Below are 12951 nucleotides of genomic sequence, written 5' to 3' on the forward strand. Positions count from 1 at the left end.
ACTCCGTGGTCCAGGAGCTCACATATATTCACATACCTGCACAGAGAAACATCTACAGAGACCCACACTCTCCAAAAGTCACGCAGCCATGAAAGCATGCACATCTCCCTTTTCCCATGCTGGTGTGCGATGCGTGTACACACACACACACACACACAGAATCTTAGAATTATTTACAACCTCACGCAGAGGCTTCATCATGTTCAATTTCAGGCACACGTGTTGGAGCCTCACAACCTCATCTAGAGGCTCGGTCGTGTACACGCCCCAGCAGCGGACGCACCCTCACAGAATCTTAAAATCATTATCCAGCCTTGCGCTCAAGCTTAACCCCCAAGCCCACCCTATCCTCAGCCCCTAGGCTCCCCTGGAGCCGGCGGCTGCCCGAAGGGGCGGGGCTGTCCTCTCAGATATAAGGCCCCTGAGCCAGCAGCTGCGGCTCCCAAGACCTCCGGAAGGCCATGGTCGCCTCGCAGATGCCCCAGCTCCTGTTCCCGACGGTGATCCTGGCCCTCTTTTTCCTTCCCCAGGTCAGAGCGGAGTGGAAAGGGTGGATGGGAGCAGTGCGACCCAGGGGTCTTGGGGAGGGGGCGTGGGGCCGATGAGCCGCCTGGATCCCCGCCGTCCCCTGACACTGCCCCTTTCCACCCCAGGCACAGCTGGCCGGCGTCTTCGAGCTGCAAATCCACTCTTTCGGGCCGGGACCGGGCCCCGGGGCCCCTCGGTCCCCCTGCAAGGCCGGGGGCCCCTGCCGCCTCTTCTTCAGGGTCTGCCTGAAGCCGGGGATCTCCGAGGAGGCCGCCGAGTCTCCGTGCACTCTGGGCGCGGCGCTGAGTGCGCGCGGACAGGTCTACACTGCGCAGCCTGGAGCTACAGCGCCTGACCTGCCACTGCCTGACGGTCTCATGCGTGTGCCCTTCCGGGACGCCTGGCCGGTGAGACCTGGCCTGGGGCACTTCCTTGCTGGCGGTCTTACCCCAAACCTCCACTGCCTTCTGCCCTCCAACTTGCAAGATCCCACCCCTGCCCCCCTGGGAACCCCAAATTCCCAGGCCAGTGACTCCATCATCTGGAATCTCACATTCTCAGACCCATAAACCTTACCCACTGGGGACTGACTGCAGATTTTCTGACTCCAGCTTGCCCTCTAGAGATCCCAAATCCCAGCCCTGCAGCTGGAGCCCCCGAATTCCCAGAAGCCCAAACTCATCTTCTAGATAAATCCTCAATTCACAGAACCTTACCTCTGTTCCTTGGGGATCCCTAAACATGTACCTTTATCTTTATCCCCAAATTTCCTTCCACCTAGGGACCCTTCCACACCCAATATCCTCTCACCTTATGTCTTCTCAGACCTTTCAGGTGGGGCCTGTATCCATGAGTTTTCCACCTCCAGAATCCTATTTCCTGCCCCACAACCCCAAAAGCACGGAGGTGAAAAGGCCTGTTTTTGAATTCCAGACCCCTGTCCTTTTGGGCAAGTGACTTTCCCTTTTCCAGCCTCAGTTTCCTCAGCTGTAAAATGGGATCACCATGGGGAGTTCCCTTGTGGCTCCGTGGGTTAAAGGTCCAGCATTATCATTGCTGTGGCTTGGGTCACTGCTGTGGCATGGGTTTGATTCCCGGCCTGAAAATTTCCACACATTGTGGGCATGGCCAAAAAAACCCACAAAAAACAAAACAAAACAAAAAAACAAAAAGAAGGAAAGAAAAGAAAGCCAAAACAGCCATTCCTTCCCTGGGCCACTCACTCTGGAAATTGTGCCTTGCTTATTTGGTTCCCAGAGTGGTCACTGCTTTTAAGCCCTAAAGTCTGGCCTCTGAATACCTGCCCTTACCACTGTCTTCATTCCTTCCTTCCCTCCCCTTCTGCCACCCCATCAGGGCACCTTCTCGCTTATCATTGAAACCTGGAGAGAGGAGTTAGGAGAACAGATTGGAGGTAAGCGTCTTTAGTCCTGGGACAGCAGTGCAGGATGTGGGGGGTCCAGGGAGTTGGGGTCTGATGTGAGGTCCAGGAGAGTGACATGGGGCTGTCTGTGGGGTGGGGTGTTCATGGACCTATGATGTCATCACAGCTGCTGGAGTGTGGTGCTGCGTGTTGACAGCCCCAGGGCTCCGGCATGTCAATGCTGAAATGTCCTGGTACTGGATGTAGGCATCCACTGCCCAGATCCAGGCAGGGCTGGGGGAGGGGAAGCTCTTTTACTACCTTAGAATCGGTGCTGGCAGAGCAGGACATAGCATCTCACAGTCCTGCCATCTCGCTGTATGATTTTGAGAACTCAGGGTACAATATGAATTCTTTCTGGCTCTTGTACACACAGCTCTGTCCCCCTGTCCCTAGAGAGGTCCTAGACAGCTTTTTGGGATGTTGCAGTCTCACCACAGAGGTTTCAGGGAGAGAGATGGGGTCTTAACCTTCGAGGGGGATTTGGTGGCTATAGAAGGCCCAAAGCGGGGGTTCTGTCACCATTTTCATATAGGAAGATCTTGAGGCACGCTTTGGGGGTGCTTTGACCTCACTTCAAAGACCAGTCATTGCCTCTTGGCCATATAGAGATTTCAAATGTCCCAGAGGGTTAGAGGCCTCCTCACTACTTCAGTATACGAAGATTCTGGGGCAAAATATAGAGAGGCATTTCGGCTTCTATGGGAGAACTGTTATCATCATTATGGTCATAGGGATCGCGACTTCAAAGGTCTCAGGATACACTGGGGGAGTTTGCAGGCTTGCTAACTTTTCAGGGCTCAAAACCGATGTTTTGACTTCGCTAAGAGGGGCAGGGAAAGTGCGAGCCTGCGCGCTTCATCTCTATTTCGAGACTGGTCGGGCCGCACCCCAGCACCTCTCTCTTCTCCCCGCAGGGCCCACCTGGAGCCTGCTGGCGCGGGTGGCCGGTCGGCGCCGCCTGGCGGCCGGGGGCCCGTGGGCGCGGGACGTGCAACGCGCAGGAGCCTGGGAGCTGCGTTTCTCCTACCGCGCGCGCTGCGAGCCGCCGGCCATCGGGGCCGCGTGCGCGCGCTTCTGCCGCTCGCGCAGCGCCACCTCGCGCTGCGGCCCGGGACTGCGCCCCTGCGCGCCGGTTGAGGACGAGTGCGAGGCACCGCGTGAGTCCTGCGTTCAGTCCCAACCCACCCCGTCACGGCCCCCATGCCCCTCTCACAACCTAGTTGCCCTCTTCAGGGAACTGGGGACCCGAGAACCCCTCCAAAGCTACCCCAGGCACACCTCTCCAGGGATCCAGGGCATGCTGCTGACCTGGCACCATTACCGGCCCCCTTCAACAGCTCCGCTGCCCGCTTCAAGGAGCTGGGGGTTCGAGTTCCCGTTGCGGCGCAGTGGAAACAAATCCGCCTAGTACCCATGAGGGTGCGGGTTGGATCCCTGGCTTTCCTCAGTGGGGTCGGGGATCCAGTGTGGCTGCGGGCAGCAGCTGTAGCTCTGATTCGACCCCTAGCCTTGGACCTTCCGTATGCCCTGGCCCTAAAAAGCGGCCCCCACCCCCCAGCTCCACTCATGGTCTTCAGCGCGCTCCCATGATCCAGCTGCCACTTTCAGGGAAACTGAGGACTAGGTCTCTCTCCATCCCTTCTTGGTCACTCTAGACCCCTTCTCTCTTTCCAGCACTCTTGTCTCCCCAAATAGGAACCCCACACCCATTTTCCATCCTGGTGCCCCCCCCCCAGTTCCTTCTCTAATCTATACCCACACCCCTTTCCAGATGCTGGGACCCTAAAACTCTTTTAATTCTGGGGCCCTCCCTACCCCATCCAGGATCTTTGGAAGCTCCTCCCATCCTCCCCCTAGGGGGTCCACCATCTCCCCTGTCTTCTATGGCACTCCAGACTCCATCGCTTTCTAGAGCTCAGGATCCCTCAGACCCCTCCCCCAATGTCTGAGCCCCACCAAAGCCCCTAGGACTCCTAGGTTTAGCTAGATCCTCCCAGACCAGCCCTAATCCAAGGCTCTCCTGTTTCCCCTGAAAGGCCAGGGATCCCTACTCAATCCCTGATCCTCTTCCTTCATTCTCTCTCCGATTTCAGACTTGGGAGCTCCCAGACCTTCCAAGGGCACAGACTTTGGAACTCATTGGCCTGGGTTCAAATCATCAATCTGCCTCTCAGGGCCCCAGTTTTTCTGTCTGTAAACTGGGGGTCGCAATGCCATCTAGCCCAGCGGGTTGTCAGGCACAAAGATGAAACAAGACAGATGGAAAGTGCTTAGAAATCTCTCTGATTCCTATCCTCCTGACTCTGCCTTTCATCAACATTTCTCTTCCCTCTGCCTTGCCTCCCACAGTGACGACGTGTCGAGCAGGCTGCAGCCCAGAGCATGGCTTCTGTGAGCAGCCCGATGAATGTCAATGCCTGGACGGCTGGACTGGGCCTCTCTGCACAGTCCCTGTCTCCACCAGCAGCTGCCTCAGCCCCAGGGGCCCATCCTCGGCCACCACTGGATGCCTCGTACCCGGGCCTGGGCCCTGTGATGGGAACCCGTGTGCCAACGGGGGCAGCTGTAGTGTCAGTATCATCCTTCTCACCTCGTCCTGGGCGGTACTTTACCCAGGGAGTTCCCTGTCTGGGGCTCCATGAGACAACAGTGTGGGGGGTGGGGTGGGGTAGCTATCAGGGAGGGTTTCCTGGAGGTGTCCAGACTGCATCTAGGCCCTTGAAGTAGGATGAGGTGATGGGAATGGCAATGCAGAGAGCAGAGCCAGTGGGTGGCACCTAAAGATGTGGACGTGGGAATGATGAGGGGTCCCGTGGGGCTACACTGCCCCACCGTGGAGTAGAGAGCTTGGGGCTCAAGGTAGGGGGGATGGGGCCAGGTGGGTTGAGAATTAGAATTGGGAGCGGGGGTCATCAGAGGAGGTTTCCTGGAGTTGGGCTGGGGCTGGGGCTGCTGAAGTCCGATTTGGCTGAGAGGAGGTGACTGGAGAAGGGAGACCAGAGGAGTGGCGTGGGGTAAGGGAACGTGTGGCGGTGGGAGGGAGCCCAGTGTGGGTTCCCTGGGCACCACCGCTGTGGCTCAGCGAGTGATCCTGTTCAAGTTAGGGGGAGGGTCTGAAAAGAGGAGATCCGAGAAGGCTGCATGGAGGAGGCAGGCTTAGCGCTAGGAACCAGACTTAGGCCTGGGTTATGCGGCCAGCATCGAGGAGGGCAGACAGGACAGGCGGGACCAAGGGGTAGAGGTGGGAGTGGGATCTCTCTGGGCCTCCGGAGCCTCTGCTCCAAGGCGCTTTTGCTCCTGCCCAGGAGACACCAGGGTCCTTCGAATGCACCTGTCCCCGTGGGTTCTACGGGCTGCGGTGTGAGGTGAGCGGGGTGACGTGTGCGGATGGACCTTGCTTCAACGGTGGCTTGTGTGTGGGAGGCGCAGACCCAGACTCTGCCTACATTTGCCACTGCCCACCTGGTTTCCAAGGCTCCAACTGTGAGAAGAGGGTGGACCGCTGCAGTCTGCAGCCATGCCGGAATGGTGAGGAGGAGGGTGGGGTGGGAGGTCCTTGCACGGTCAGTGGGCAAGAGCAGGGCTTGGCTCACAGTCCCAGGTGGGAATCCTGGCTCTGCCTCCTTGAACCCTGTGGCCTGGGAGGTGATCGTCCCCCTCTGCCCAGCCTCAGTTTGCTCTTCTGTAAAACAGGCGAGGTGATATTCCTATCTCAAATATTTATTGAGCATTTACTGTGTGCCAGGCTCTGTTCTAGGCTCTGGGGGATACAGTAGCGAATGAGATGAAACTTCTGATGGATGGGAGTTCCTGTCATGGCGCAATGGAAACGAATCCGACTAGGAATCATGAGGTTGAGGGTTCGATCCCTGGCCTTGCTCAGTGGGCTAAGGATCCAGCGTTGCCGTGAGCTGTGGTGTAGGTCGCAGACGCGGCTCGGATCCCGCGTTGCTGTGGCTGTGGTGTAGGCCGGCAGTTACAGTTCGAATCAGACCCCTAGCCTGGGAATCTCCATATGCCACAGGTGCCGGCAAAAAAAAAAAAAAAGAAGAAGAAGCGGGCTGGCTTTCCAGGAGCACTCCCAAAGCCTGACCCTTGAGTTAGAAGAGTGAGGGTGGACCCAGAGAAAGGGTCGGGGTGGGATTACTGAGCCGAGACAAAGAAGCGGGGGCGGGCTTGCGGGACCCTTCACCCCTGGCCGCGCCCCTGACGCCCCTTTCCCCACAGGCGGGCTCTGCCTGGACCTGGGCCACGCCCTGCGCTGCCGCTGCCGCGCCGGCTTCGCGGGGCCGCGCTGCGAGCACGACCTGGACGACTGCGCCGGCCGCGCCTGCGCCAACGGCGGCACCTGCCTGGAGGGCGGCGGCGCGCGCCGCTGCTCCTGCGCGCTGGGCTTCGGCGGCCGCGACTGCCGCGAGCGCGCCGACCCTTGCGCCGCGCACCCCTGCGCCCACGGCGGCCGCTGCTACGCGCACTTCTCCGGCCTCGTCTGCGCCTGCGCGCCCGGCTACATGGGCGCGCGGTGCGAGTTCCCGGTCCACCCCGACGGCGCGGACGGCAGCGCGGGCGCGTTGCCCGCGGCCTCGCCGGGCCTGAGGCACGGGGACCCACAGCGCTTTCTTCTGCCCCCGGCTTTGGGACTGCTGGTGGCCGCGGGCTTGGCCGGCGCTGCGCTCTTGCTGGTTCACGTGAGACGGCGTGGCCCTGGCCGAGATACTGGGTCTCGCTTGCTGGCGGGGACCCCGGAACCATCAGTCCATGCGCTCCCTGATGCACTCAACAACATGAGGACCCAGGAGGGTTCCGAGGATGGGCCAAGGTGAGGGGCTTGGCCGAAGACCTAAGCTTTGTCCCTCTTGGCCGCTTGTTATCCATCTCATAATGTAGTTGTCCAGATTACTTTGGGGGGGGGGGGCGGCGGGGGGTGTTTGAACGCGCCCTCGGCAGGTGTAAGTTCCCCGGGCCAGGGATAGAACTCACGCTACAGCAGCTACCCGAGCAGCTGTGATGACAAGGCCGGAACCTTAACCTACACCAGAAGGGAACTCTTGATCTGATTTCTTGATGGGACTTCCGATTGGTCCTTTTCTCTTACGCCCAGCTCCAACCCTTTTTTTGGTTGGGTGTTTCACAATTCGCCTAGTTGGCTTTGGGTGCCTCTCGGTGGTGGTTGGGACAACAAGATGCGAGAATTTAAAGGGTCTGGATCTTGAAGTTCCTGTTGTGGCTCAGCGGGTTATGAACCCGACTAGTATCCATGAGGATGCCTTTAGATCCCTGGCCTCACTCAGTGGGTTAAAGGATCTGTTCCTGTGAGGTGCGGTGTATGTTGCAGACCCGGCTCGGATCTGCCTCTGATTAGACTCCTAGCTCCGGAACTTCCATATGCTGCAGGTGCAGCCCTAAAAAAATATTTTTTTAAAATTAAAAAAAAAAAAAAAGGGGGTCTGGATCTTACACTCTTTTCCTCCCATAGCCCGTCCTCAGATTGGAATCGTGCCGAAGATGGAGACTCTTGTTCAGTTTATGTCATATCTGCTCCTTCCCTCTACGCTCGGGAGGTAGTTACCCACCTGGCTTCCCTATGCGCATACTGGGCACCCTGGGCAGAGGCATCCCGTCCTTTTCCTGTAGCTCTCCTTTATCTGTAAGATGAGGAGGGTGGAGTCTCTGGAAGGTCCTTAAGCCCACTTTTCAGTTTTGACTTAAGTTAGTTCTATCTTGCATCCCTTTTGCTGTTGTTCTGAGCTACTTGGCATCTCCTCTTTGGATGACCTATGGGCCGCAAGAGGTCGCAGTGGGGAGCCTCTGCCAGAGCTTTTCCACTGATTTCCACTCACTGGGGAGAGAAGGGGGAGGCACAGGGGCAGCCCTTACTAATGCCTACTACTCATCCTCTTTCTAGGCTTAACCTGCCCCTTCTCCATCAGCACTTGGAGACGGAACCTGGATATTTTTGTATTCTCTGCTTCAGACACTTTGGAGTTCAAGGTGGAAGGGGTGACTGGGAGAATTTTACCTCCGGAAGTTGTACGTAGTAATGGTTATTTATATCCTTTTTTCCTCCCCCTGTCTTTCCTGAGACATCTATAAAGGCTCTTATTTTGATCAGCTTTGACTCATTAAGTTGAGTGCTTTGTATGTGGTGTTGGGGCTGAGGGGAGAGATTTTTGTCTCCTGAGAATAATAGACAGGGATCTGTTGCCGGGGTCAGAAACCAACAAAGTGGTTTAAGTAAACAAGAGGATTTCCCGTTGTGGCTCAGCGGTAACGAACTTGACGAATATCCTGGAAGCTGAAGGTTCAATCCCTGGCCTCGCTCAGTGGATCGGGGATCTGGCGTGGCCCTGAGCTGTGGTGCAGGCCGCAGATGCAGCTTGGATCTGCTGTTGCTGTGGCTGTGGTGTAGGCCGGCAGCTGTAGCTCTGCTTCCATCCCTAGCCTGGAATCTCCATATGCTGCACCTGCAGCCCTGAGAAGACAAAAAATAATAACAACAATAAAATAAAGAAATAAATAAACAAGAAAACCTATTAGTTTATGAAAACAAAAATCCTGCGGTAGGTGGAGCTTCAGTAGGGCTGGATTCAGAGGCTCAGTGTTTGCCTCCCGTTGTCTCTGGGATGACTTCATATGTAGATGGTTTCACTGGCCATGGCTCGTCACATGGCCTTGCTTGAACTAGACACTGGGTGGTATGGCTATGGCTTTTTTTTTTTTTTTTTGACATGCTGATAGAAATTCCAGGGCTAGGGATTGAACCTGCCTTTCTGTAGCAACAATGCCAATCCTTAACCCACTGCACCAAGAGGGAACTCCGGTATGGCTTATTTTGGTGGCCAGGGTTGGCCGTTTGTCTGGGGTGTGGCAGGGGTTAGGTCAGCCTGTCCAAATCATCACATGGAATATGTGGGCCAAGGGGTGTCTCTTTCTCTACCAAAAATCAGGGTTTGCTACTAGACACAAATACTGTCCCTGGCAGGCACACCGACAGACTCAGTCAGAGCAGAAAGAATCTGTTTTACAGAGGAATTGGAGGCTCAGTGTGGAGTAATTGCTGCAACTCTTTTTTTTTTTTTTTTGGTCTTTTTAGGGCTGCACCTGTGGCATATGAAGGTTCCCAGGCTAGGAGTCAAATCAGAGCTGTTGCTGCCGGCCTACACCAGAGCCACAGCAACACGGGATCCAAGCCACGTCTGTGACCTACACCACAGCCCACATCAACGCCAGATTCTTAACCTACTGAGAGAGGCCAGGGATCGAAGCCGCCACCTCATGGTTCCTAGTTGGATTCCTTTCTGCTGAGCCACAACAGGAACTCCCTGCACCTCTTTCCTGATGAGATGGAACAAGTCTGAGGAAGATCTGGCAGAGAGGGGGAAACTTCCTAAATTTGGGGACCATCCTAAGACTGTTAACCACACATTTCATACTACTTCTGCCACTGAAAATATGAAAAGCTCACACCAGCCCATCTCTGCCGCTCCGCCTCTGTATTTTCTAGTGGAGAGGAGGCTGGGAACGTGCCCAAGCACTTTTGGAAATGAGCCAAATCATGAGACTGTAGCAACAAATGAACTAATGTAGCAGTCTTTTTTTTCCTCTCTCTTTTCTTTCTTTCTTTCTTCTTTTATTTATTTATTTATTTCTGTGCCTATGGCATGTGGAAGTTCCTGGGCCAGGGATGGATCCCGAAGCACAGCAGTGACCCACACCACTGCAGTGACAACACCAGATCTTTAACTTGCTGTGCCACTAGGGAACTCTTAGCAGTCCTTTTATTCGATTGTCAGCCAGGGGATCCCACATGTTCTTTTCAGTGAAAGGGTACTTACTATATATTGAATAAATACATGTACATACAAAGTCTCCTTTCACGTTTCACTGTATTGCATTTCTGAGTCATGAGGATTAACTGCCATTAAGGAATAGGGACATTGAAACAAAAGCCTACTATCAAATAATATTTATTTATTTTTATTATTATTATTTTTTGTCTTTTTTTGCTATTTCTTTGGGCCGCTCCCTCGGCATATGGAGGTTCCCAGGCTAGGGGTCGAATCGGAGCTGTAGCCACCAGCCTACGCCAGAGCCACAGCAACACTGGATCCGAGCCGCGTCTGCAACCTACACCACAGCTCTCGGCAACGCCGGATCGTTAACCCACTGAGCAAGGGCAGGGACCAAACCCTCAACCTCATGGTTCCTAGTCGGGTTTGTTAACCACTGCGCCACGATGGGAACTCCTATTTTTATTTTTTATTTTTATTTTTTTGGTCCTTTTTGCCATTTCTTGGGCCGCTCCCGCGGCACATGGAGGTTCCTAGGCTAGGGGTCGAATCAGAGCTGTAGCCACCGGCCTACACCACAGCCACAGCAACGTGGGATCTGAGCCGCATCTTCGACCTACACCACAGCTCATGGCAACGCCAGATCCTTAACCCACTGAGCAAGGCCAGGGATCGAACCCGCAGCCTCATGGTTCCTGGTCGGATTTGTTAACCACTGAGCCACGACGGGAACTCCCTCAAATAATTTTTAAATTGAGATTAAAAGCAGCTATCAACACTAGCCCATTATTCTTTCAAAGACAACTGGGTGTTCAGAGACTGAGTCTTTGCTGCCTTGAACAAATTATGCAGCCTGATGAGGGAATAGAATGCATTTTTTTTTTTTTTTGCTTTTTGGGGCCAAACCCGAGGCATATGGATATTTCCAGGCTAGGGGTCGAATCAGAGCTACATCTGCTGGTCTACACCACAGCCACAGTGACGCAGGATCTGAGTCGTGTCTGCGAACTACATACACCACAGCTCATGGCTATGCCGGATCCCCGACCCACTGATTGAGGCCCGGGATCGAACCCTCATCCTTATGGATACTAGTCGGATTCATTTCTGCTGCGCCACAACAGAAATTCCCAGAACACAATTTAAAAGCAAAGAGGGGAAGATGCGATACGCTCATCTCGGTTTTTGATCAATGACTATTGTGTAAAAACTGAAAGCAGGCAGTGGATCCCACAGATTCCCCCTTTGATGTTCTTCCTGGCATCAAGGATGCTTTACCAACCCCAGAGTCTTGGCACCATCACTGTTCACATCTGTGAGTCATTACAGGAACAGTACTGGCTGGATTATCAAAGAGTGATGACCAGGAGTTTCCTGGTTGCTCAGCAGGTTAAGGATCCAGTGTTGTCACTGCTGTGGTGAGGGTTCAGTCCCTGGCCCCAGAACTTTTTTTATTTGGGCCGCACCTACAGCACATGGAAGTTTCCAGTCTAGGGGTCGAATCGGAGCTGCAGTTGCTGGCCTATGCCACAGCCACAGCAACTTGAGATCTGAGCCGTGTCTGTGATCTACACCACAGCTCATGGCAACTCTGGATCCTTAACCCACTGAGCAAGGCCAGGGACTGAACCTACATCTTCATGGATACTAGTCTGGTTCATAACCCACTGAGCCACAACAGGAACTCCCCAGAACTTTTGTATGCCGTAAAAAACAGTGATGACCAGAGTTCCCTGACTCACCATCATAAGAGAAGAGTCCCACACCCAAGTCAGCAGGCCCTTTAAAGCAAAGGCTCTGTTGCACGGCTCTGCCTCTTTGCTGCAAGCTTAGCCTGAGGGAGCAGCGGCTCAGGCAGGGAAGGCCATCTCCGATTGATGGATGATCGGAACTCACAGAGAAGGGAAAGTTTTTCTGGTCCGAGTTCTGTTCTTTTTCTTTTCTTCCCTTCCCTCCCCTCCCCTCCCTTCCCCTTTCCTTCCTTCCTTTCTTTCTTTTTTGGATTTTTTAGGGCTGCACCCAAGGCATATGGAAGTTCCCAGGCTAAGGGCTGAATCGCAGCTGCAGCTGCCGGCCTCTTCTCTAGCCACAGCAACTCAGGATCCAAGCCGTATCCTCGACCTACACCACAGCTCATGGCAACGCTAGATCCTTAATCCACTGAGTGAGGCCAGCGATCAAACCGGCATCCTTATGGTCCTAGTAGGGTTCATTTCCTTTGCTCTGCAACAGGACCTCCACAAAGAGGTTTTTTATTTATTTATTTTTAAAATTTAATTTAATTTTTATTTTTTAATTAAAATTTTTTTTTGCAGAGTTTTTTTTTTGTTGTTGTTTTAAACAAAAAACAGGAGTTCCCATCGTGGCTCAGTGGTTAATGAATCCGACTAGGAACCATGAGGTTGCAGGTTCGATTCCTGGCCTTGCTCAGTGGGTTAAGGATCTGGCGTTGCCGTGAGCTGTGGTGTAGGTTGCAGACGCGGCTCGGATCCCGCGTTGCTGTGGCTGTGGTGTAGGCCAGCGGCTATGGCTCCGATTAAACCCCTAGCCTGGGAACCTCCATATGCCGCGGAAGCGGCCCTAGAAAAGGCAAAAAGACAAAAAAAACAAAAAACAAACTAATTCTCTTTTGAGCATGCAGGGCTCTTGAAGCAAGCTTACAACTCTTAAAAAGCATTTATTTTTTGGCCACACTTATGGCATGGAGAAGTTCCTGGGGCCAGGGATTGAACCTTCACCACGGCAGCGATGATGCCAGATCCTTAACCTGCCGAGCCATCAGGGAACTCCAGTACAAAGTTTTTTATAACAGAGGCTAGGGCTGGCATATAACAGATGCTCAGTAAATCTTAGTTCTCGATATTATGCTGTAAGAGGAAAGCCCATTTCAAGTTCATTTCGCAGAGGGGCAAACTGAAGCCCAGAGAGGAGCAGAGGCTTGCTTAGAGTCACACAGAATTCAGTGTCTTTCTTTTTTTTCTCTTTTCTTTTTCCTTTTTTGACTGCACCTGTGGCATATGGAAGTTCCCAGGCCTGGGACTGAATCTGAGCTACATCTATAGCAAAATAGGGATGGACCTGGCAGTGCCATGGAAATTAGCTGGGTCAGTAATCCACTTTGCCACAGGGGAAACTCCTCAGTGTCTTTCTTCTTTCCTTCCCTCACTCCTTTCTTCCTTTCTCCCATCCTTTCCTCCTTTCTCCCTT

The 12951-nt window shown here is 53.9% G+C and overlaps 1 protein-coding gene across 2 annotated transcripts; it reads left to right on the forward strand.

Annotated features, from left to right (window-relative positions):
• Positions 1-439: 439 nt before the first annotated feature.
• On the forward strand, positions 440-8065 carry DLL3 (delta like canonical Notch ligand 3). 2 transcript variants are annotated; one of them, XM_047792943.1, is made up of 9 exons: positions 455-530; positions 654-935; positions 1885-1942; positions 2869-3111; positions 4304-4524; positions 5260-5482; positions 6182-6773; positions 7431-7515; positions 7860-7927. In XM_047792943.1, exons 1-9 carry the CDS (start codon positions 462-464, stop codon positions 7863-7865), a joined length of 1779 nt encoding a protein of 592 aa, XP_047648899.1. In that variant the 5' UTR covers positions 455-461; the 3' UTR covers positions 7866-7927. The 2 variants fall into 2 exon arrangements, with proteins under 2 accessions (XP_047648898.1, XP_047648899.1); XM_047792942.1 differs by lacking the exon at positions 7431-7515 and having other exon boundaries at positions 440-530; positions 7860-8065.
• The last annotated feature ends 4886 nt before the right edge of the window (positions 8066-12951 follow it).

This window comes from Phacochoerus africanus, chromosome 8 (assembly GCF_016906955.1).
Source record: "Phacochoerus africanus isolate WHEZ1 chromosome 8, ROS_Pafr_v1, whole genome shotgun sequence".
Taxonomy (NCBI): Eukaryota; Metazoa; Chordata; class Mammalia; order Artiodactyla; family Suidae; genus Phacochoerus; species Phacochoerus africanus.